Source organism: Chanodichthys erythropterus, chromosome 18, assembly GCF_024489055.1.
Source record: "Chanodichthys erythropterus isolate Z2021 chromosome 18, ASM2448905v1, whole genome shotgun sequence".
Lineage (NCBI taxonomy): Eukaryota > Metazoa > Chordata > Actinopteri > Cypriniformes > Xenocyprididae > Chanodichthys > Chanodichthys erythropterus.
The window spans coordinates 30,694,905-30,719,792 of NC_090238.1; the positions used below are offsets into that span (position 1 = coordinate 30,694,905).

Below are 24,888 nucleotides of genomic sequence, written 5' to 3' on the forward strand. Positions count from 1 at the left end.
AAGAAAGTTGAAAATGTAAAAAAGCATAATAGGGCCCCTTTAAAGGATTTTTCACCTGGAAAATTATAATTCTGTCATTATTTACTCTCTGTCAAGTTGTTCCAAACCTGTTTGAATTTATTTCTTCTGCAGAACAAAGAAACTCATACAGGTTTAGAACAACTTGAGGGTGAGTAAATGATGACAGAATTGGCATTTTTGGGAGAACTACCTTAAAAGTTACCTCCAATATTTATATTTAACTAGTGGTCATCAAAAAAGCCTATTAGCTGCACAACCATTTTGTATGTTGCAGGTGCCCATCTATGAGATGAGGAATGATGGGAGGGATAACCTATTGGGGGCTTTGTTGATAGCAGGGCAGTTTGTCATCCCTGAGGTAAGTTTTTATTTACTTATTTATTTTTTCTCTGTGAATAATGCATTTGAAGCCATTATAAATGCAGTATGTGCAAGATACCGTCCAATATTTATGATGTTTTTAAGACTCATGTTTTGGAGGATGTTAGGACTGCAGTTATAAAATAGTTGACAGTAGTAATTTTATTATCAATTAATTATGATTTTTTTAAGATATGGAATATAGTTTTTTTTTTATTTTTTTTTTATTTTATTTTTTTTTATAAAATACAGGAAATAATATTTGATTATATATGGTTTTAAGTGTCCTTTGAGATGATTATATGTTTTGCAGTACATTTTGTTTTTGCCATGCTAATGAAAAAAGATACTTTATTATAAATGTATTGTGATATTTTATAATAATTATTATTGTTATAAAAGTGGGTATAAAACAGTTTAAATTGAGTAAAGGACAAGGAAAAAAACCCTTTGTGTCTTTCTTCACAGGTTTGCCTGTATTTTCATCATAAGCTGTACAGGGGCAATCGTGTCACTAAAGTGGATGCTGGAAGCTTTAACGCATTTAACTCACCAAACCTGCCACCATTAGCCAACGCAGAAGTCGACATCAAAAGTAATTCCAGTTCTGCCAACATTTAGGGTGCGTTCACACTTATCATGTTTGGTTAGATTAAAACGAACCCTGGTGCGATTGCTCGGTTAGTGCGGTTCATTTGAACATATGTGAGTGCTGCCATCCGAACCCTGGTGCGCACCAAACAAGCGGAGCGAGACCACTGGAAATATGGGTCTCGGTCCGCTTCCAAACGAACTCTGGTGCGGTTCGAATGATATATGAACACAACACGGACCAAAGACATGTATCTGAACCAAAAACAGAATCCTCACGCATGTCGGTTATTCTTGTCATAGTCGCGAGTTTGCCCACCACAGGCATCAGATGCGCGTCTCCATGCAGCAGATTATTTGTGTGTGTTTTCGGTGTTTTGACTACTTTACACATTTTATAAGCTCTTCACGAGTTCCCAGCTGGCCAAAATACCATCGCATGCAGGCTACGCACCGCTACGCACACACAACGAGCGCATTTACCTCGGCAAACAGCACTGTTTTGGATGTTCGGTAAGTTCCGTCTCAAAATAGGCAATACGTCATAAAATCCGACCAATCAGGTTGTGAATGTATCCCTATGCCTTAAGGTTCGGTATCTTTTGGTTCGGTGATAAAATTGCCAATGTGAACGCTAACCGGACCAAGACTAAATGTTTTTTTTCTTCTTTGGTCCGGACCAAATGAACCAAACGAACCGAACTACAAGTGTGAACGCACCCTTACACACAGTCTTATTCCAATTTGGGTCTATTCATCGATTAGTTTTCCTAAAAAATGAAAATTCACACTTTTACTTCCTGCCATAGAAATTCAGTATGTACTTGTTGCTCTTTTCAATGTAATTTCATTTATAGAATGATTTCATCAATGATTTAGGACTGATGCTTTTAACACTATCGAATTATCGTAAAAGTGGTCCATATGATTTATTTTTATATCACTTAAATGAATGTTGCTTGCTTAAAGCTGTTATATGATTTCAGAAGATTTGGAATAGATCATAAATCATATAGCCTACTTTTATGATACTTTGGTGCTTTTGAGCATTTGCATTTGCTTTTGAGCATTAACCTAATTGCATGGTTAGGAACAACATTGAAGTGAGACACTGATGACACTTTAACTATAACTCAATTGTATTAGAAGCAATCACAAACATGTGGAGTAAGAAATGTTGAGTAAATGCAACCCATATTTGGCATATAACTGCAAAGATTCACCATTGGTAGTTGACAATTTATATTAATGTATAGAAGAAGATTCACTGGCAGTGTTGTTTTAGTATCATTGAGGTACTATTATAATATACAGCTATGGAAAAAATTAAGAGACCACTCCAAGTTCAGAAATCAATGTTAAGTGGTCTCTTAATTTTTTCCATAGCTGTATATATATATATATATATATATATCTTTTTTTTTTTAAATTAATTTTTTTATAAATTTTTAATTTCAGTTCAATTTTATTTTAAATTTTAGTTACATTTTTAGTACCTTTTGTCATTTACTAGTTTTTGCTTTTCTTCAAAATGTCTATGTAGTTTTTAATCATTAAATGTCAGTTTTAGTTTTAGTTCTAGTTATTTTAGTCAATGTAATCACTTTTATCAAGGTAACCTAAATGAAAATAAGATTTATATATATATATATATATATATATATATATATATATATATATATATATATATATATATATATATATATATATATATATATATATATATATATATATATAATATATATAATATATATAATATATATAATATATATATATATAATATATATAATATATATATATATAATATATATAATATATATATATATATATATATAATATATATATATATAATATATATTTTATTTCAGTTAATGTTTATTTTAAGTAATGAAAATTATTTTTTGTTTATGGTTTTAGTTTTAGTAAGTTTTTTTTTTTTTTTTTTTTTTTTTTTTTTGGTGAAGTATATTATGTCACATTGCAGGACACTGCTTGAAATTTTATGACAAATCCCTAATTGGTGATTCTGCAGTGTTATTTTTTTTTATTCAGACATGTTATTTTGAGTATTATGCTTTATTTCTTCTTCTTTAGTTAACTGGGACACTGTGTGGCGAGCCAATACAACTGCCAAATTCACTGTCCAAACACAAATGAACCGTAATGTGGGTCTCCTGCGACTCTTCCCAGGAATCACTGCTGATACAGTAAGGCCGTGTGGTAATGTCTGCCTTTATTTGCCACATATCTTTGACAAATCTCTTCATTCAGTGCATGAACATGTTCACTATTTTTACATTTTTTAGTAAATAATGTAAACATTTGGAAGTTTCAGATGTTTAATTGAGATCCATTCTCTTGTCAGGTCAGGGCCTTCTTGCAGCCTCCTATGGATGGGATCGTATTGGAGACCTACGGCAGTGGTAATGCGCCTGACAACCGTGCTGACCTGCTGAATGAGATCCGTAAAGCGACTGAGAGAGGACTCATCATGATCAACTGCACCCAGTGCCTCAGGGGCTCGGTCACAACCTCATACGCCACTGGTCAGGTATGGGAGTTTGCTTAAGAAAGGCCTTATGTGGTTATATTCCAGTAGTGTGTAATGTAATTTTCCCTCTCAGGCTCTGAGTGATGCCGGTTTGGTCGCTGGGTGTGATATGACCCCAGAAGCTGCTCTTTCGAAACTCTCCTATGTGTTGGCAAAACAAGACCTCAGTACAGAAGAGAAGAAGAAGGTATGGAAAAATTTCTCTTAAAAAATACATTTATATATACTACCATTCAGAATGCCAAGTTCTTATCCATATACTCATGTACTCATGTGTGTTTCATATTATTTTTAACTTGTACACCACTTTCAAGCAAAGTTTAAGAAATGTCATGTGGTGTAACCATTAAATAAATAGTATTGAAAATATAAAAATGTTTTTCAATATATTAAGCTAATATTTTATAGTAACTAATGTAATTAATGGGGGAGTCACATTACATTTTACATTATATTTTACAAAACTGAACTGACATTGCTTTGTATAGGTATAAGTTCACACTTTTTTTTTTTTTTTGCATGTTGGTTGTACCACATGAATTTGACTTGAACTTTTTCAAATAATAATAATAAACGGTTAGTTTACCCAAAAATTCTGTCATTAATTACTCACCCTCATGTCGTTCCTATTTTAACAATGTCTTTACTACCTTTCTGGACCTCAAAATGTGCAATGACATTGTGTGGTTCAGAAACCCTCGGATTTCATCAAAAATATCTTAATTTGTGTTTTGAAGATGAACAAAGGTCTTACGAGTTTGGAACGACATGAGGGTGAATAATTAATGACATAAATTTCACTTTTGGGTGAACTTACGCTTTAATTAAACATGTTATTTGTTCATAAGATGCTGAGTCGCAATCTGCGTGGTGAGATGATAGCTGACCTGGGCGGGGCAAAGCTTTCTCTCAACGACAGTCGCTTTATTCAGGTTATCGCCAAGTCCCTCAGCATTAGCTGTAAAGAGGTAATGTAACTGGCACTTTCTCTGTTTCTAACTTTTGGTTTGCACTTTAAACGATATTGGGGGGGTGGGGTGGTTTGGGGAGTAAAAAAGTGATAAGAATTAAATTCGGACGCACTACATCTGCCAAATAAATCTTAACCTCTGGCCTCACGGGTTCGTAAAGTGTTGATCAAATGCATACTTAAGAATCTCGCCGGAAGTAGTAGGTCATTCGGGTCGGCAAATACTATGTATTTCCGACATACTTGACTGTTGGCCTACTGTTTTTCATATACTATGTAGTATTCGATTTTGGATGCACCACCTGTCTTTATAAATGTGTCATTGAGTCATTCACTTTAATGCTTTGTTCAAAACCATTGAATCATTCTGTAACAAAATTGCTGTGTTTCGTACATATGTACATAAGGGGCTTTCGCACCGGAGGAAAGTTTTCATAGTTCTTATAACTAATGGCGGAAGTACCTGCTTTTTGCGTTTTCACACTGCAGGAACTGGGAAGGATTTTAGTTATAGAAACACCTTTTGGGGGGGACTAAATTATTTCCTAATTCAGAGTAGGATCTAACCCAGCACAATAAGATCCACCAGTGATGTAAGTGTACATTGATTGGCCGAACACATGCTATACCATATGTAGTACTGTCTTTTAGCCCTCCTTTTTGCTCTTTCAGTTGCATAACTTATATGTCCACATTCTGTCTCCGTTATCACAAAACCCACGATGCACAACAAAAACAGCTATGATCATGGCATCCTCCAGTTATTGATGTTATTGAATGCAGTGCTTAAATGACATTGCTGTCGGCTGACTTACGTCACATCAGAGTTCCTACTGGCGGTGCGAATGCAACCAGGAAAATGGTCCTGGGGGAAACTTTAGTTCTCGGGGGATCACCCTGGTGGCTAGTTCCTATAACTACCCGGTGTGAAAGCCCCTATATAGTGTACACCCCTACTTGGGAGCGAATTCACTAAACAGTTGTGCCAGTTTGGTGCACTGTAGTGTAAACTATGATGATTACATAACGGTACAACCATATAACGATAATATTACTGATGTTCACAGGAGCTTGAAGCCATACGGGATGCACTAACTCCCACTCTGGTCTGCGTTGCTGCTAAGATCGGAGATATTGAAGCTTTAGAGGCCATAAGGGAAATGGTAAGATATCGATACCTGTTTGGAAACCTATTTAGAAAAGCAAACACTACCAGTAAAAAGTGGAATCAAATAAATGCAGCCTATTTCAAACTTTTTACAGTTTGCGGTAGCGGTATATAAATATAAAGTTGCAGGCATACAGTTTGCAGTATTAAATGCAGTCTAGCAAATCAAGATATGGGTTATGATTCATTTCTTTCTATATAGGGCTCTGACTTGAGCTTGGCAGATTATGATGGCCGCACTCCTCTCCACATCGCTGCATGTGAGGGGCATCTGAAAGTGGTGGAGTATCTGCTGAGTAAAGGGGCCACAGTCTATGCCAGAGATCGCTTTGGTGATACACCACTTCGCAATGCTGTTCGCTTCAGGTAGAACTGATTTAGGTGTTCAAATACTTCTTGGGCCAATTTCAAACAGGTCAAACAGACTTAACAATTTGCTGCCTAATTTATACAGACAGTCTTTAACAGTGTTAGGGTAATGCATTACAACTAACTTGATTGTGATTGTATATTTACTCATTTACTTCTTCTCCTGCATCCTATTTGTCTGTATTCCAGAATGACAGCACAGCTGAAAGGCTTGTTTGTTTGAACTGCGCCCTCTACTGTAAAGGGGTGAATTTGCATTTCCTTCAGCCTGATGCTTTTTCATTTCACTTTTGGTGAAAAGGCCTTTACATTTGTCAAAAATAACTTTTTTGTTGTTGTTATAAAAACAAACAAACAGCCCAGCCCAGATGAGAAAAAGTAACGTAACATTACTTTCCATAAAAAGTAACTAAGTAATGCAATTAGTTGCTTTTTTAGGGAGTAACGCAATGTTGTAATGTATTTCTTTTAAAATTAACTTTCCCCAACACTGCTCTTTAAGGCAAAGTAGACCACTGGTTTTAAACTGTTGGTTGCAACCCATAAATGGGTCACGAGTCTGTTCTGATGGGTAAAAAACAATGCTAAATGCACCTTGCCATATAATCATTCATAGTTAGCATAGCATTTTCTCAACCTCGTTCCAAAACAATGACAATATGTCCCAGTTCAGAGGCTGCAAACTTCAAAAGACACAAACTTCAAAGGCCATGCCTTAAGTTTGCAAAAGTCGAACTGAGTGTTGTTAAATGGGACAGTCTAGCCTATGCAGGATTGCTCTTGCTGCCTAGCAACTAGCCGTTGACAAACGCCAGTATGTACTGGACTTTTTTGAAAGTTATATTAAATTTGTATGAAAACAAAACAGGGTTTACAACCTGTTTAAATATGTTCACCTTGGTCCATTTATCTACATAATAAAGAGTATAAACTATCTAAATTGTAGGAAGATACAAGTAAGTTAGTGTAATATTAGGTTCAAACCCAATACTTGCATTTAAAAGTGAAATCCAGCATTTTCTCTCAAAAAAAGTCGTGACCAGCGTGCAGTGAATCTTGGGATAGGCTAGGCCGCAAAGGATCCACTCGTTCTATCCTTCATGGGCTAGGGAAAGAAGGATGCTTTTTTTTTTGTCCGCATTCAAAGGAGCCTTCGAAGTGGGACAGCCTTTGTTTCACCACTGCATCTTCGAAAGATGCAGCCTCTGAATATGACTTTCACACAAAATGTGACTTGGAAGGTAATTAAACACATTACTGGATGTCATTTTTCTCTCTCTGTAGGCATAAGGAAGTTGTGAAGTTGCTAAGGAAGACTGGAGCTCATTTTTCTCGAGATGAAATAGTTGATGCTGGAACGGAGTTGTGCAGGTCTCATTTACATACACACTTTTCTTCTCAGTCCATCCTTCTCTTATTGCTTTTATAAACTTGTGGACACAGCAATATTTTTAGTACTGATTTATTTCATTACAACTCTTCCAGTAGTATAGTTAAGCTTAGGGTGGATTGTTAAGTGGCACATTAATATAAAGTTCAACGGATGTGCGGTCACAAATATGAGCATATCTGGGTTTTTTTTTTTTTAATTTGAATGAATGTACAGATCGGTGTATTGAACACTGTTTGTCTTCAGTTTATGAACTTTCTGTGTTAAGGTTGATGATTTCTCATTCAGAGATTCCAATGTGTTTTACAGTCTTGCGGCAAGTGGCGACTTGGAAGGATTGGAGATTTGGCAGTTAGCTGGGGCTGATTTGACCGTGACCAGTTATGATGGACAGACGCCCATTGAAGTGGTGAGTTGAGCTGTGTGGAATACAGAATTGTAACCAAATATTTATTCTTAAAATTGTATGAATGGAGATACAAGACATTTTTTGTTGCAGTCAGTGTTGCATTGGCTAAAAGGAATGTCTTCTGTACTGTCAAAGCAGTGACAAAAATGGTAATATGCTTTAAAGATGCTTGCTGTAAACCAAGGGTGTCCAAAGTTGGTCCTAGAGGTCCACTGTTCTGCAGAGTTTAGCTCCAGCTTGCCTCAACACACCTGCCTGGAAATTCCTGGTATGCCTAGTGAGACCTTAGCTGTGTTCGAAATTGCCCCTATAGCCTTATTCACTATTCCCTACATTACGCCACTAATATAGTAATACATGAAAACGAGAGATTGAATTCGGACACGGAGTGCGCTGGAAGGGGCTGCTTTTGCATAGTTTGTGCTTGCTGTTTAATAATCATTTGAAACTGGGCAAACTGGCAGCTCCAGTAGTAATGAAAAGATTCATCTTTAACTCTGTCACTGTAACAATTTACTAATCAATTAAAAAGGAATTAATACCTGAATGATTTTTAGCTTTGGACCAGTGGTTTGGAAAATGGATGGGTGGATGATTGAGCTGCTGGCACCATCTTCTGGCGAGATGCAGGAATTCATTTATCGGGAATCTCACAGTGCATTATGGGTATTCTCTGGCTGTTGAGTGTACATAATTTGTACACTCGTTATTGCATTATTGATGCATTGTGGGATTGAATGAGTGTACTCGATATTGTCCACTACGGTTTTGGACACCACTACAAATAAATAAAATGGTGACCTATATAAGGGTATAGGGGGCGATTCTGGACACAGACCTTGATTAGCTGATTCAGTTGAGTTTGATTGGGGTTGGAGCTAAACTTTGCTGGACAGTGGTCCTCCAGGAGCAGGATTGGACACCCCTGCTGTACACTTTTATTAATGAGCTTCTCTCACATTTAGGCAAGAGCCACTGGATGTGAGGAGGCTGTTGAGTTCTTAAAACAGATGGCTCAGTACCAAATTCAGGTAGGGAACATAAACTAACTATATGGGTCTATAGTTAGTAACTATATTATTTCACTCTTTTTTCCATATCTATTAATTTATTCAAAAATAATAAATTACATAAAAAATGCAGAATTTGATGTAAAATGTCATGTGGCGCAACTCCTAGAAGACTTCAAGATACTTATAAATTAAAGGTGCTAAAGAGGATGCTTTGTTTTATACATTTTTGCAATATTACTTGAAACTGTCTTTACTAACTGATAAAACACTATTTATTAGGTGCACTGAAAGGAATAATATTAATATACATCATCTATGCACGAGCTAGGGCCTTAAAAACATCAGCCAATCGCATAAACGATTGGCCCTCTGGCTTGTCAATCACTGCCGTGACGTTCCTTGTGAGAGACAAGCGTGGCTGCGCGCTCCAGTAACTTTCCACACTCCACAGACGCTGCATGCAATGTTTTTGTCAGGAGACAGGAGTAACAACTACAGATTATGAGTTACCTGCGGTGAGTCCGACATAATGAATCCACTAACACGATACAGCGAATGCCGGTGGTGAACACTCGTGTTCCAATACGAGTGTTTACGAGTTTTGGGAGGCGTATCTTCGAAGGAGGGGGGTTGTTCATACGCATGCGCTCATTTAAAAAAACTCAGTAACAGTCTTTGGATTCTCAGTCGACGAAAAAATCCTCTCTATCACTTTTAATACATTTTAACATACATTACATAAAATATTTTAAAACTTTAACATTACATACAAATACTTAACTTTTAAAAGAGAACCTTCTATAAAAAATAATAATGTATACACCTCCATAAAAATACATCTAAAAAAAAATAGATGTATACACTCCCAGTGATAAGGATGTTATTAATGGTTACACCACATGTCATTACATGGAAACTTTTCAAATTTTTCAAAACTGAATGAAACAGGGTTTTTTTTAACTATTTTTATTCAAGTTTTTGCCTTGTTTTTAAACAATTCTGCAGTATGACATGAATCTTTAGAAGTGCGTGTATTTCATGAGGTGCATGCATCCTTTCTTTCAAAAGTATTCTTTACATAAAACATTTAAGATATATATATATATATATATATTAGAATAACTATATTTTTATATAATTAATCTTTACTGATGCTCTTCACTTTCTAGCATCAGACAGAAGAGGGTAATGAGGTAAAAACAGTTTAGGTCATTTTACTCAGAGTAAAATGAAAACACAATTGTCATCATTTCATGTCAAAAAAAAAAAATCCATATGTATGTACATAGTATAAATGATTTATTTATTTTAAATGTGCATGCTTCAGAATGAGGTGGAAGTGCATGTCATATTAGTATGGTTGTGAGTTGATCTCCTATGGTAAAAAGATACTGGTTCAGGCATGCAGTAATAATCGCTTTAAAGGCATCTTGATGTTACCTTTAGATATACAGTGAGTGAATGGTCCTGTCTTGTAAGTGAAACATCCACTTCTGTGTCACGTAAGGGAATGTGCTCATGAAGTGTTCAGTCTTTGTGGCATGATTGGTGTGTAATTGTAGTTCCCAAAATTCAACAGCTTTAAGTTAACAAAAAATCCCTCATCTTTTTCTTGCAGCCAGTATTTGAGGAGAATGAGGAGGAGGTAAATTGTGTGTTGAGCTGTATATTATTGAGCACACTTGATGCTTATCTGTTCAGGTGCAGTTGTACTTTATGCTGTGCTGTACTGCGATTCGACGGTTCTTTGGTTTGACCATTTTATCTGTTCATAAATTGTGAAACAGATTGTGAATTAGCTGCCATCATGACATACTGAAATTTCCCAGATGTTGGTCTAGACAAAAAAGGATAGTATTGAAAATGGCATGAATGTTTCTTGAACCGGTCAAACATTAAAATGTGCATCCAGATCATTCTATATAATATTAATAGACTTTGTGACTGCAATCTGCATTTTGCATATTAAACATTGCATAATTTGTTGCAGTTAAAGTGCAAAAATCATGTAATGCTTACATTATTCTCTTTCTGTCTGTTTTTTAGAATGGAGAGTTTATCGAGTTTACTGCTTGTCCAAGATCTTGAGGAGGCTGTCCTTTCCTGCTCTTATCATACATCCCGTTTCTTATTTTTAGCAGACGTACAGTAGATTTTTCTTGCTTGGACAATTATACTCTTAAAAGGGTCATATGATGCTATTTTAAAAGTTCATTATTTTGATTATTAGTGTAATACAATAGGTACTTTAATGTTTTTTTTTGTTTTTTTTAAAGAACATTATTTTTCACATACTGATACTTTACATTATTGCAGCCCCTCTATTCCCACGCGCTCATTTCTACAAAACCCATCCTTCTGAGAAGCACAGAGTGCTGTGATTGGCTAGCTGAGCCAGTGCATTGTGACTGGACAGACACCTCAAGCGTGTGTTGAAAATTTAACACCCCTTACAATAACTGTGAGTTTCAGCTTCTAAAGAATTCATAAACAAACAGTTTATAATAATGTTGTCAGCTTTACCGTATCAGTTCGGGTTCCGGTTATGAAAATGTAGATGATCAAGCCGATCGATTGAAACCATCTTTGCAAGTAAGACTTCAACAGAATGTGGTATAAATAAAATAAATCACTGAGTGAAATGACTTGTCTTAGAAATATCAATCAAGGCGTTTTAGGCAGATCTGGATCAGTGTTTTCTGTTAAATAGAATAAATCGCTTTGTGGGAGACTGAAATGTATCTGTTTGTATAAATGCACACTAAACATTAAAAAGCATCATATGACCTCTTTAAAAGCATGAAGAGCACAAGCCATACTTTTTTAGATCCCTCCTTCTAAAACAGTAAGCAATCAGATATGAATGTATTGTGATGTTGAAAGTAAAACAATCATACATACTATTTATGTACAAGCACATTCAGACTACACTACAGTAAATGATACTGTAACTACTGATGTCAAACAATATGTAATCATTTGAATATTATATATTTATTATTTAGATGTAGAATGAATTTAGATATATTTGAAGTTGTCAGGACTAATGACTGTTATGTCTTCATCCAGTGTTCTTCATGTGTTCACATATATCAGATTCAGTATCACCTCAATGTTGTCCACTTTATGTGAATGTATTTTTAATTGCAAATACAGTTGTAATTGCAATGAAGAGTAAGAATGGTCTTACTCCTGTATATACAGAGAAGCAAACCAAAAAATTGTCTGATGTTTCAGAAATTATAAATGTCGAGTTGTCGGTTAACTAAAATAACCAATTGCCCTGTGAGTGACTATCAGAAACAGTGTTTGTAAGCCAAAATGTAGTGGAATGTCAGTGTTTTTCCTGTTCTTTAGTTTTGTTCTTGAGTAAATCTGTGTTTTGTATTTGTTAGAGTTATTGCTGAGTTTTAGTTCACCTCAGTAAAAGTTTCAGTCGATAGTTTTTTTTTTTATCCATTTTAAATTGTTGTAGCAATAAAAATACAAAAGCACTGAAAACATGAAAATTAACACATGCCTTCCTTTACTTTTCCTGTTCTTTTTTGTGTCATTATGACAGGAAAGGGCAAAAAATGTGTTGTGTTGCTAAAATGTAAAATTAACTTCTCATGTGCAAAGAGAAAATGATGTAAAAAAAATAAATAAATTACAAAGTAAAGTTATGAAAAACTATAACAGATCTTGTTTGAATGAAGATAAATTAAAACCAGAAATTACAAATAAAACGAATGAATAAAACAACGTACTTTTGTTGTTTTTTATATTGTTTAGCTTTGTTTTTCCCTGCTGTCTGCACATTTACTGGAACAAACCTGTAAAAATCTTGTGAAGTACAAACCTTTTCTGTTTGGAACAGTTTGCAGCTTTGTTCGGTTAGAACGGTGACGTCTCAAACTGAGAATCGTTATCAATATTCTAATTTATTGAGCAGTGTTGTTTTACAAGCTCAGATCTTTGATTAAAACAAGCAAATTAAACAGATATAAAGTTTTTTTATATATATATATATATATATATATATATACAAGGAGTCAGTAATGGAATAAAAGTTGACTTATAGCAGTATCTATTAAATCAACTTTCTTCAAGATTTGAAGAAAGACTCTAGAAAGAGAGACAGCTGAGAGACTGTAATTGGAAGAAGAAGGTTTATGATCAGGCAAGATCTTAGGACCATATTTATATACTACCATTCAAAAGTTTGGGGTCAGTTTTTAATGTTTTAAAGTAAGTATCTTCTGCTCACCAAGCCTGCATTTATTTTGTTAAAAATACAAACAAAAACAGTAATATTGTGAAATATTATTCCAATTTAAAACAGCTGTTTTCTATGTCAATATACAGTAAAGTGTAATTTATTCCTGTGATCAAAGCTGAATTTTCAGCATCATTACTTCAGTCCTCACATGATCCTTCAGAAACCAATCTAATATGATGATTTGATGTATTCAGAAACATTCATTATTATTATCAATGTTGAAAACAGTTGTGTACAATTTTTTTTCAAAATTCTTCAATGAATAGAAAGTTCAAATGAACAGCATTTATTTAAAATAGAATATTTTCTAACATTATAATTGTCTTTACTGTAACTTTTGATCAGTTTAACTCATCCTTGATGAATAAAAGTATTGATTAATGTTATTTCTATCCCCCAAACTAAAATTAAAATTTAAAATTAAAATTCTTACTGACCCCAAACTTTTGAACAGTAGTGTTTAATGTTACAAAAGAATTAGATTTCAGACAAATGCTGTTCGTTTGAACTTTCTATTCATCATAGCATCATGAAATAAAAATGTAAATAACTGTTTTCAACATTGATAATAATCATAAATTTTTCTTGAGCATCAAATCAATTGTATTAGATTGGTTTCTGAAGGATCATGTGACAATGAAGACTGGAGTAATGATGCTGGAAATTCAGCTTTGATCACAGGAATAAATTACACTTTACTGTATATTGACATAGAAAACAGCTGTTTTAAATTGGAATAATATTTATTACTGTTTTTGTTTGTATTTTTAACCAAATAAATGCAGGCTTGGTGAGCAGAAGATACTTCTTTTAAAACATTAAAAGATTTTACTGACCCCAAACTTTTGAACGGTGTGTATAAATATATATATATATATATATATATATAACTTTCCAGTGCTGGAGAGATCAAAGCGGGAAGGCCTGAAAACTGATGCCAAGTTTGCCTTGTTTCTGCTCTTGTTGCTGTTTCACAGAACCAAGATATGCTGTTGTAATGTTAGCTATAGTAACAGCACTGTTATTGTTTGTCTGGAGCTGGTGTGCTGCTTGCGACTAACAGACTCTTTCTTGTATTTACTCTTTTCGATGTTCATTTGTTTTCCCTTGTCACTTGTTATTTCACCCCTCCTTAACACTATTGGGCACCTGTGGGGAATTTTGTAGAGACAAGTTGAGCAACACTCCCCATCAAACATCAGGACACTCAAAGTCCTCTAAGAACAGAATAGATGTGAAAAGTTTATATACATTAATTATTAAAGGTGCCCTAGAATTAAAAATTGAATTTATATTGGCATAGTTAAATAACAAGAATTCAGTACATGGAAAATACATACAGTGAGTCTCAAACTCCGTTGTTTCCTCCTTCTTATATAAATCTCATTTGTTTAAAAGACCTTCGAAGAACAGGCGAATCTCAACATAACACTGACTGTTACGTAACAGTCGGGGTGTACGCCCCCAATATTTGCATATGCCAGCCCATGTTCCTAACATTATGAAAGGCATTAGACAAGGGCAGGCAGTATTAACGTCTGGATCTGTGCACAGCTGAATCATCAGACTAGGTAAGCAAGCAAGGACAATAGCGAAAAATGGCAGATGGAGCAATAATAACATGATATCATGATATTTTTAGTGATATTTGTAAATTGTCTTTCTAAATGTTTCATTAGCATGTTGCTAATGTAATGTTAAATGTGGTTAAAGTTACCATCGTTTATTACTGTATTCACGGAGAAAAGAGCCGTCGCTATTTTCATTTTTAAACACTTGCAGTCTGTATAATTCATAAACACAACTTCATTCTTTATAAATCTCTCCAACAGTGTGTAATGTTAGCTTTAGCCACGGAGCACAATCAAACTCATTCAGAATCAAATGTAAACACCCAAAAAAATACTATACTCACATGACCCAAAGCATGAATGCAGCATACATGACGAACATCTTGTAAAGATCCATTTGAGGGTTATATTAGCTGTGTGAACTTTATAAATGCACTGTATTATAGAGTCGCGAGCTCAATGGGCAGGGAGCATGAGATTTAAAATGCCAGCAACCCTGAATCGGTGCATAGTTAATGATGCCCCAAAATAGGCAGTTAAAAAAATTAATTAAAAAAAATCTATGGGGTATTTTGAGCTGAAACTTCACAGACACATTCAGGGGACACCTTAGACTTATATTACATCTTGTAAAAAAAATGTTTGATGGCACCTTTAATGAAGTCTTATGGCAAAATGTTTAATTCATAACACCTATTATGCATTACCTAATGCTAATGAATTGTAAATTGTGACTACATTGTATTATTAATGTTATATAGGAGTTTCCACATCAGATGACTGACTATAAAGTGATCAAATGACTAATAATCAAAGATGAATTATTTTTTGAATGACATGTCAGACAGCACACTGTCTCATTCGTACCCATAGCAACATTGTTTGTAAACGACACTGACTTTTAAGCACACTGTATGTTTTTCTTATGGCACCCTTTCATTTAAATGATCACTAACATATGTTTGGGCTCTTCTGAGGGGAGGCTGCTTTGAACAGTTGGCCCTCTTGCGTGTGCGTGTTGGGCTGCTTTCGCCCCTGCTGTTCTATTGATCCAATGAACAAGGCCTGGACTGCACCCTCCTCCCTGTCTTTATTCACTGGGAGGGATTTCTGTTTAAAAATGGAGAGATTAAAGCAATCTTTTCAACAAGCTATAAGCAGCCACATGACTCTATTAGTTCATCTGTGCACCTAACAAGGGTGGCCCAATGTAACAGCACTTTGGGGCCACATGAATATTTATGCGCTTTTAGGATAAGCCGTCTGTTTTTAATTAGGACATGGAGGTCATGCAAATCTGGCCACTATTTGTGCTTAAATGGGGAAAATCCCTCAGAGCTCCCCCCACTGACACGATGCACATCCAGAAAAATCAGAATTTTGCATCTTTACAACATTTGCTCATCTTCTCTCTCGCTCTCTGAAGCCTGTAATTGTCATGTCTGCACTTTGCCTTTCACTTGAGGGGACGCCCCGCTGCTCAGGCAGATGAGCCCCTGAAATGGACTAACCCCACCTCCCCCCTTTCTTTTTTTTTTTTTTTGTAAAAACCTGACGTTAATCCATTTTTCATCGTCTACAAACAATATGTCCATTACTCCATTTGAAAAGAATTGGGATTTTGTTTGTTTGTTTAATTGGTTTAATTTAACTAAATGAGTCTTGCTTTACTTTTGAAGCAAATATCAAATGAGTGTTGACTGCAGTTGCAATGCCGTCATTTTACGCTGCTTCACAAATGAGGGTAAATTCAACGCTGCATTTGCAGTTTGAGTTGAATCAACTCCACAGAAACTACATAAAATTATCCACTAACCATTCAGAAACCTCCAGTTGCATTCTAAAAGTTGTAACTTCTTCGTGTCCGACTCAATGTAAGGCACTGTTACTGACAATCCTACATTTTGGCTGCGTGAGATTCTCCAGCTTTGTTGTTGTTGAGCAACCAAAGCGTAAGCTGTTAAAGCTCCGCCCTCTTCAGCAGCTCATTTGCATTTAGGGACATACATAAAGGCATGTTTTTTGCTCACACCCAAATAGGGGCAAATTTGACAAGCTATACTAAATGATCTGTGGGGTATTTTGAGCTGAAACTTCACAGACACATTCTGGGGACACCAGAGACTTATATTACATCTTGTGAAAAGGGACATAATAGGTCCCCTTTAATAACTAATTACTAAGTTGTGTAATAATAGCCTAATTGTAGGGAATGTATGCATTTGTTGTAAACAATTCAGCCAGCAAAACAAACCATAAGTCAGTGCTGAGAAATAATAATAAAAAAATCTCTTGTTTGCAGAAATATATCAGCAATATGATGACTTTGCCATTCCGCATGGCACAGACACCACCTCTGCCTACTAAATCTTTATAGCAGTGTTTAACAAAACAAACTTTTTTTTTTTTTTGCATGGTAGATTTGGATGTTTTATGAAGTAGGTACAGTTAATGTTTTATATACTGTAATAATTCGGGTTTCAAGACTTTTCATAACAGCAATTAAAATTCTGTGTTATTTTCTTTTCATGTGCCCATCTTTCAGATGAGGAGCGACAGGAGGATCAACCTCTTGGGGGCGATGTTGATCGCAGGACAGTATATCATCCTCGAAGTGAGAGAGGTGTGTGTTCACAGAGATGTTTTTGTGGCATTTGCAGGTGCAGTATGTGATATACAGGCAAATATCTGACTTTTTTTTTTTCTTTTTTTTTGCATAACACACAGGAAATAAGTTTTTTACCCAACAGTTTATTCAGTGTTGGACAAATCAAAAATAGACCAAAATCTCTTTATTTACACAACAAATTTTGAACTTTTGATTATGACATTCATATTTAACTGTTTGATTTGTCAAATCTATTGCTCAGAGTGACGTACTGTAAACACAGACAGTACAAACATTGTACACAGCTCGTCGAACAAGCCCGTACAAGTTCAGTCGGCCCATGATAAGGTGTTCTAATGAAAGCTGACAACTGAAATGATAGAATCCATGGGAAAATACTATGACCACAATAAAGGATCTGTACAATTATTAAAAAAATTTTTGGAAGAAAATAGCCCTCTCACTCTTTGTCACCAAAATGGATTCTGGAAGTTTGAAAACATTTGTGTCACCGAACCTGCAGCTTTTAGCCAATGCAGTCAAAATTGACAGTGATTCCAGTTTTTCCATTAATGCACTTTTGCAATCAGAAATCTGTCTGTTAAGTTACTGATGTTTGACAACAACTAGTGAAATGCAAAGATACGTTTGTTGGATGCATATAATACAAACTGAGCATAAATAGCAAAAAATCATTGTTGGGCAGTTTAATACCTTCTTAACTAACCTTTATTATTTTTATTTTATTATTTATATGAATACAAGTTGAAATATGTAATATACAGTAAGCCTATAGGTGTTTCAACTGATAAACACTTTTTAAGGTTTTTACTATTTTTTTCCCCTTCTATTTATTTATTGCTGTTCACTTAAATAGTCCTGTAGTGAAAAAAAAATATTTACAAAAGTACAAATATTCCATGTAGTCTCTCAGTTAATATTAGGTCATAAAAATAAAGGATTTTATGGAAGCCCATTTCTGCCACATAAGAAAAAAACATGACATAAAAAGTCTTAAAGGTGCCATCGAATGTTTTTTTTTACAAGATGTAATATAAGTCTAAGGTGTCCCCTGAATGTGTCTGTGAAGTTTCAGCTCAAAATACCCCATAGATTTTTTTTAATTAATTTTTTTAACTGCCTATTTTGGGGCATAATTAGAAATGTGGCGATTCAGGTTGTGGTCCCTTTAAATTGCACGTTCTCCGCCCCCAGAGCTCGCGCTTGCCTTAAACAGTGCATAAACAAAGTTCACACAGCTAATATAACCCTCAAAATGGATCTTTACAAAGTGTTCGTCATGCATGCTGCATACATGCGTCGGATCATGTGAGTATTGTACACTGTTATATCGTTTACATTTGATTCTGAATGAATTTGAGGCTGTGCTCTGTGGCTAACGGCTAATGCTACACTGTTGGAGAGATTTATAAAGAATGAAGTTGTGTTTATGCGTTATGCAGTCTGCAAGTGTTTAAAAATGAAAATAGCGATGGCTCTTGTCTCCCTGAATACAGTAAGAAACAATGGTAACTTTAACCACATTTAACATTACATTAGCAACATGCTAACAAAACATTTAGAAAGACAATTTACAAATATCACTAAAAATATCATGCTATCATGGATCATGTCAGTTATTATTGCTCCATCTGCCATTTTTCGCTGTTTTCCTTGCTTGCTTACCTAGTCTGATGATTCAGCGGTGCTGCTCCAGACGTTAATACTGGCTGCCCTTGTGTAATGCTTGAACATGAGGTGGCATATGCAAATATTGGGGGCGTACACCCCGACTGTTATGTAACAGTCGGTGTTATGTTGAGATTTGCCTGTTCTTTGGAGGTCTTTTAAACAAATGAGATTTATATAAGAAGGAGGAAACGATGGAGTTTGAGACTCACTGTATGTCATTTCCATGTACTAAACTCTTGTTGACTATGCCAAGATAAATTAAATTTTTAATTCTAGGGCACCTTTAATTGTGAGATAAAAAGTCGAAAACATGAGATATCAAAACATAATTGTGAGATAAAAATAATATTGAGAGACAAAACATCTGTAGTGAGTTGAAATCTGCTGCATGCCAAACGTTCCGCTTTTTGAGCACTTCAGATTTGCCATAGTGGATTATTTGGTCAGATGTTGTTATTTTGTCTGTATGTAATGAGACAGAGTTATGAAGCATGTCTAATTCTATACAAAAAAGCCAGGAGTTGGCATTAGGGTTTACACCAGCTCTATTAAGAGCAGCATGGGGGAAGGAGCAGGTACAGTATTTACTACCTCAATCTGGCTCTTTTGCCATGCGGTGCCTCTGTTTTTTTTATTTTTTTATCTTCCTTTATGACCTCAGTTTTATGGCAGATCCTTTAAATATGCTTCTGATTCCACTTCACATTCATTTAGAGTCCAAAGCCTAATATTGCACTGCAATGGAAATATGGAGAAATCCTTACATTTTATTGGGGTTATATGGTCTTTTTGGTTGTTACAATATAGTATAAACAATTTATCACACAAAGAAAGCTGCATGTGAAATGTTGTAAATGACCTCATATTAGATGCCTTTAGGTGCTGACTAAAGCTTCAGTAATCATTCACAGATACCTATTGGATTATATATGCCATTTCTGGAGTTTAGTGAACTATTATTGGCTTACTAACTTAGCTATCAAGTAGATATATCCTCGATTTGATCTTAAACCACAGGACCTGTGTCTACAGTGTCTCTGAAATGTCCTTGAGCATGCTGATGTTTGGTAGCAGCTCCAGATGTGCCATAGCAGGCATGGGGTCCGCCGGGGCTTTAATTTAATCTTCAGCGTCGTTAATTCTTTTCTCGGTGGGACTATTGGGCCACACACACCCTCAAGTATAACAATGTGACGACGTGATGGGCTAGCCATCCCAATGGGACACTTCACAAGAAAGTGTAAAATTAAAACATTAAAAAGCTTGTGGTGTCTGTTAATAGATGCATCCTACATAAAATGAGCATGAAAAGTCAGCATGAAATCAAAATTGACCTTACTTGTTATTGTGGATCAATGACAAATAAGAGTGTCCATGAAAAAAAGGAAAATATTTTTTTTTTAATGTAGTTTAAAATACATTTCTTAGAAACATACCGCCACTATTTATTTAGGTTTCATATTACACATATTATATTCATAAAATAAATTTATATATATATTATATAAACATAACTGCATTTTTAGATTTATTTACCTTAATACACAGTCTGCAGGAATGTCAAGACAATTGTACCATCGTGACTTTTTCTTTTAATCAAAATTAATTTTAATTAAGAAATAAAATATGCTTATCATAAAAGGGGTAGCACTTCATTTTACAGTCCTGTTCCCCATGTACATACTATGTACTTATTATAGTAACTACAATAACTGGGTAATAACTAGGTAGTAACCCTAAACCTATCCCTAAACCTAACCTTAACCCATGCCTTTTATATTAACCAGTACTTTCTTAGATAAGTACACATAAGTGCACTTGTGGAAATAAGTGTATACTGTAAAATAAACTGCAACCATAAAAGGTATTCATTGCATTTTAATGTATTTTGAATAGATAAGTAATGTGTGTTAACATGACTGTAATTTTATAAACTTAAAATTATGGCAATAAAGCGTTTTAGAAGCATAACCTCTGGAATAAACCAATCCCTATGGATACAATCAAATCCCGCTGTACATTTTTTCTTGCTCATTATTGTTTCATGTTGACTTTATTTGGTTAAAATAATGTTGAATTTTATAATATAATTATATATTTGCCTTGTGGTGTATATCTAAGTATAACAGCTTCATTTTTGAAAAAGAAAAAATGTAGGGCTGGATTTGAATATATCCATCAGGAATTGATTGGATTCTTGGATCTTTGTGGTTTGCTACTTCAACAGTGCCGGCCTCCTTTTTCAGCAGCACTGGTTCCTGAAGCATTTTTTCCATTTATTTTAAATTTATTTTTTTTTAAAAAAGTCTTTAAAGAGTTATAAGCCATGAACCAGGCCAATCAGCTATGAGATGAATCACAAAACTACAACCTTTAATTTGAAGCAAAACAAGTTTTTGAGAATCGGACAAAAAGACAAAGGTAGAAGGCTTTAGTGAGGGAAAGAATTTCATGAAGCATTGCAGACAGCATAATCAAATGGAGAAATATAAAACTACTCATTTGCATATGTTCATTACAAAATATTCAAACAAAATCTTTTAAGTTTATTGCAAAATGTGCATATGTGTATATATATAGGGATATTGGCTTGATTAAGACATTTGCAGCTTCATGGGAATGGGCGGAACTAATTTGGTGTAAATCCAGCCTGGTCTCATTGTTAATACGTAGCTATTAATACGTAACTTTAAAAGACACAAAACGTACATATTTGTACGTTTTGAATGGTGCTAAAACGTACAAATACTGACATAATTATGGCACCAAAACGTAAACATACTTACGTTTTTACTGCGAATAAAACGTAAAATATTTACGAATCTTTCATGTCATAAAAATATATGTATAAAATATATATAAATGTTCCCTTTTTAACATTTTTAGATGAATGTAATATCCCTAAACCCCACCCCACCCGAACCTAAACCTACCCATTTTATACATAACGTTAAAAGAATAAATCATAATGGACAGAAATGTGTAGGAAACTGACAATTTTAGTAAAAATATGACATTAAAACGATATTTTGAGCCACTTATCCTACACCTTCCCCTAAACCTACCCATAACACTTTCTTAAAACTACATACTGTTAATAAATGAAAAACAGACAAACAAGCGTAACGTTAATTACAATCATTTATTATTTGCAAATGTCAAAAGTGGTACCAAAAGTTAAAATGATGATGAGTTCCAGTCGCAGTCCTCTCTGGCTGTAACGTAATAATTTTTATAGGGTACAGAGCAGAATATAATTTATTAATCCGTGAAATTATGAATCTGTTCTTCTCTCCGTGAAGGCGCGCACTCATTTCAAATGTCAATCCACTGAAACACGGCATATCGCAATCTGCGACGAAGCAGGTGAGAACCAATGAGCGTTCGATATCAGTGCCGTGAACCATGTCGTAACGCTTCTCGAGTATGGGAAGCCAAACACACCAAAAGTGGTACGAGGCAGCGGGGTGTTACAAAGCTCGCGCCGCGCTGACATGTCATCTGCGCGGATCAATGGACCGAGCCGCGCGACCGACTCGTCAGCGCAGCGCGGACGTGTTTTCTAGCGCCACCCAATGGGCAGCGCGGCGCGAGCTAATCTCATCCAATAGTATCCAGCTGCAGACCCGCAGGCAGCACCAGTTTCAGAACCGCAGTTTCATGATGTCTACAGTATTTAACAACAATACTTTTAAATAAAGTCATTTTTCTGTTCATATAGGCCTAATATGCATAAGATATCATGATGTACAAAGAGGAGTTTTAATTACCAAGTTATTCGATAATGCAAACTATGTTTTGTTAAGGCATGAACTAATTTGTATAAACTGTGAACAAATACTTTTAACCATATAATTTTGAAAATATATTAATAAATGTGTAACCATATAGAAAAATGTCTCCCTTGACTGTATGTGATATTATTTCCTTATGGTCATGTTGTGAACTTCTGACAAATAATATAAAGACACAGAGGGCATTTAATGTCAAAATATAAGCCTACATGTATTTAATCATTCCAAATCCTTGAACAAGTGAAACATGCATTTAAGCCAATGAGACATCAGAAGGTGTATATGGTGAGTGTATGATATTTCTGTCATGATGTGGTGAACGAATTTATATTTATATATTTATATTACTAAGTATTTGTATTACTAAGTGTCTGCTAGGCTATTGAATCATTTACATTTTATCATTAAAGATTTTTTTGCATTTGTCAAAGATGTATCGTGTTAATATTAAATATTAATAAAACTTATTCATTTTGTTTTCAGGGATGAAGACAGGGTTTTCTGCAGAAATGCCATGATATGGGCTTATAATCTTTAAGTGTTTTAAGATGATTATTTGTTTTTTGCTTGTTTTTATTTTATTATGAGCAGTTTAAATATGTTTTAATCCTATTATTTTAGAAATGTTTTATATCCTATTTGTTTTCAACACACGTTTTACTTGTTCAAGGCTTTTTTTTTTAAATGGTTATTTTTATTTGACATTAAATAGCCTACGTTACATAATGTAAGTATTATGTGTAACAATTTGAACATGAAGGAAATAATACGATCAAATATACAGTCAGATGTTACACATGTATTAATATGTTTGAATTAATTAAAAAAATAATAAATAAATCTTCTCAAACTCTGTCATTGTATTAGCCTATTTAAAACGTGGAGAAAATAATTTAAAAATAAAAACGGCGTAGTTGTAGCCTATTCTCGCAGTAGCCTATACACGACTGTGTTTGTATCCATTCATTGACATATAGCATAGCATATAGGCTGTTTTAAAATTTTGCTCTTTGTACATCATGATATCTTATGCATATTAGGCCTATATGAACAGAAAAATGACTTTATTTAAAAGTATTGTTGTTAAATACTGTAGACATCATGAAACTGCGGTTCTGAAACTGGTGCTGCCTGCGGGTCTGCAGCTGGATACTATTGGATGAGATTAGCTCGCGCCGCGCTGCCCATTGGGTGGCGCTAGAAAACACGTCCGCGCTGCGCTGACGAGTCGGTCGCGCGGCTCGGCCCATTGATCCGCGCAGATGACATGTCAGCGCGGCGCGAGCTTTGTAACACCCCGCTGCCTCGTACCACTTTTGGTGTGTTTGGCTTCCCATATCGAGGGTGGCGCAGGCGCACTGGCGCTATTTTTTAAATTTGAATCATAACGTGCGCGGGCTTTGACTGTGACGGTCGCCTTTGCTGAGAATGAAGGTGAAGATCGACAGATAAAGGGCTGAATTTGAATCTGTTCCTCGCAAACATATGGATTCTAAAGATATGTAGTACAGCAAACAAATTTATGTTGTGCTTTGGTGTATCTTATGGTTGTATTGTCAGTCACTGCATAGGAAAAAAATCGCACAGCAAAATATTACAAAACGATTATAGAAATGTTATTCATTTTAAGGTTTCAAAGTGTAGTCTCGTTTAACATTATGTAACGTTAATGACAATTGAACACAACATATTTGAATCATTAAAGCCACGATTTTAATATTAATACATGGTAATTCATATACATTCACACTTTACGTTAGATGTTTTACGTTTTTTAAGCTGCTAATACGTAAGTATTTGTACGCTTTAGTGCTATAAATACGTCAATGTTGTACGTTTTTGTGTGTATGAAAACGTTAGTAAATGTACGTGTGGTAGAACCACACTTCACGTAAAAATACACACGTATTCTCATGAGATCACGTTGGTAAATCATCATGGGTAATGTAGTTTTCCACCTGAATTCTGCTGTTAATCATAATTATTTAAAAAAATAAGCTGAAATAATGCAGGCTGATGGCTTCAGCAGAAACCCATACCATGGAATAACATCTTCACAGCTCACAGTAGGGCATTCAAAATGAATGGAATTTTTACTTCCGGAACCCAACTGTTGCACT

At 34.9% G+C, this 24,888-nt stretch overlaps 1 protein-coding gene across 11 annotated transcripts in view; it reads left to right on the forward strand.

Moving 5' to 3' along the window:
• The window catches only part of aspg (asparaginase homolog (S. cerevisiae)), a 37,482-nt gene extending 24,906 nt beyond the window's left edge, over nt 1-12,576 (forward strand). For 4 of the 11 annotated variants that reach the window (XM_067366678.1, XM_067366681.1, XM_067366673.1 and 1 more), the window contains 14 exons: nt 296-379; nt 850-976; nt 3,067-3,179; nt 3,338-3,523; nt 3,597-3,710; nt 4,372-4,491; nt 5,561-5,656; nt 5,864-6,027; nt 7,315-7,401; nt 7,730-7,829; nt 8,795-8,860; nt 10,012-10,035; nt 10,461-10,487; nt 10,889-12,576. In XM_067366678.1, coding sequence (XP_067222779.1) covers nt 296-379; nt 850-976; nt 3,067-3,179; nt 3,338-3,523; nt 3,597-3,710; nt 4,372-4,491; nt 5,561-5,656; nt 5,864-6,027; nt 7,315-7,401; nt 7,730-7,829; nt 8,795-8,860; nt 10,012-10,035; nt 10,461-10,487; nt 10,889-10,930 — 1,350 coding nt within the window. In that variant the 3' untranslated portion in view covers nt 10,931-12,576. Of the gene's footprint in view, nt 1-295; nt 380-849; nt 977-3,066; nt 3,180-3,337; nt 3,524-3,596; nt 3,711-4,371; nt 4,492-5,560; nt 5,657-5,863; nt 6,028-6,219; nt 7,287-7,314; nt 7,402-7,729; nt 7,830-7,919; nt 7,979-8,794; nt 8,861-10,011; nt 10,036-10,460; nt 10,488-10,888 lie in introns of those variants that run through there. The other 7 variants (XM_067366679.1, XM_067366680.1, XR_010892484.1 and 4 more) reach the window with 6 other exon arrangements.
• Nucleotides 12,577-24,888: the final 12,312 nt, after the last annotated feature.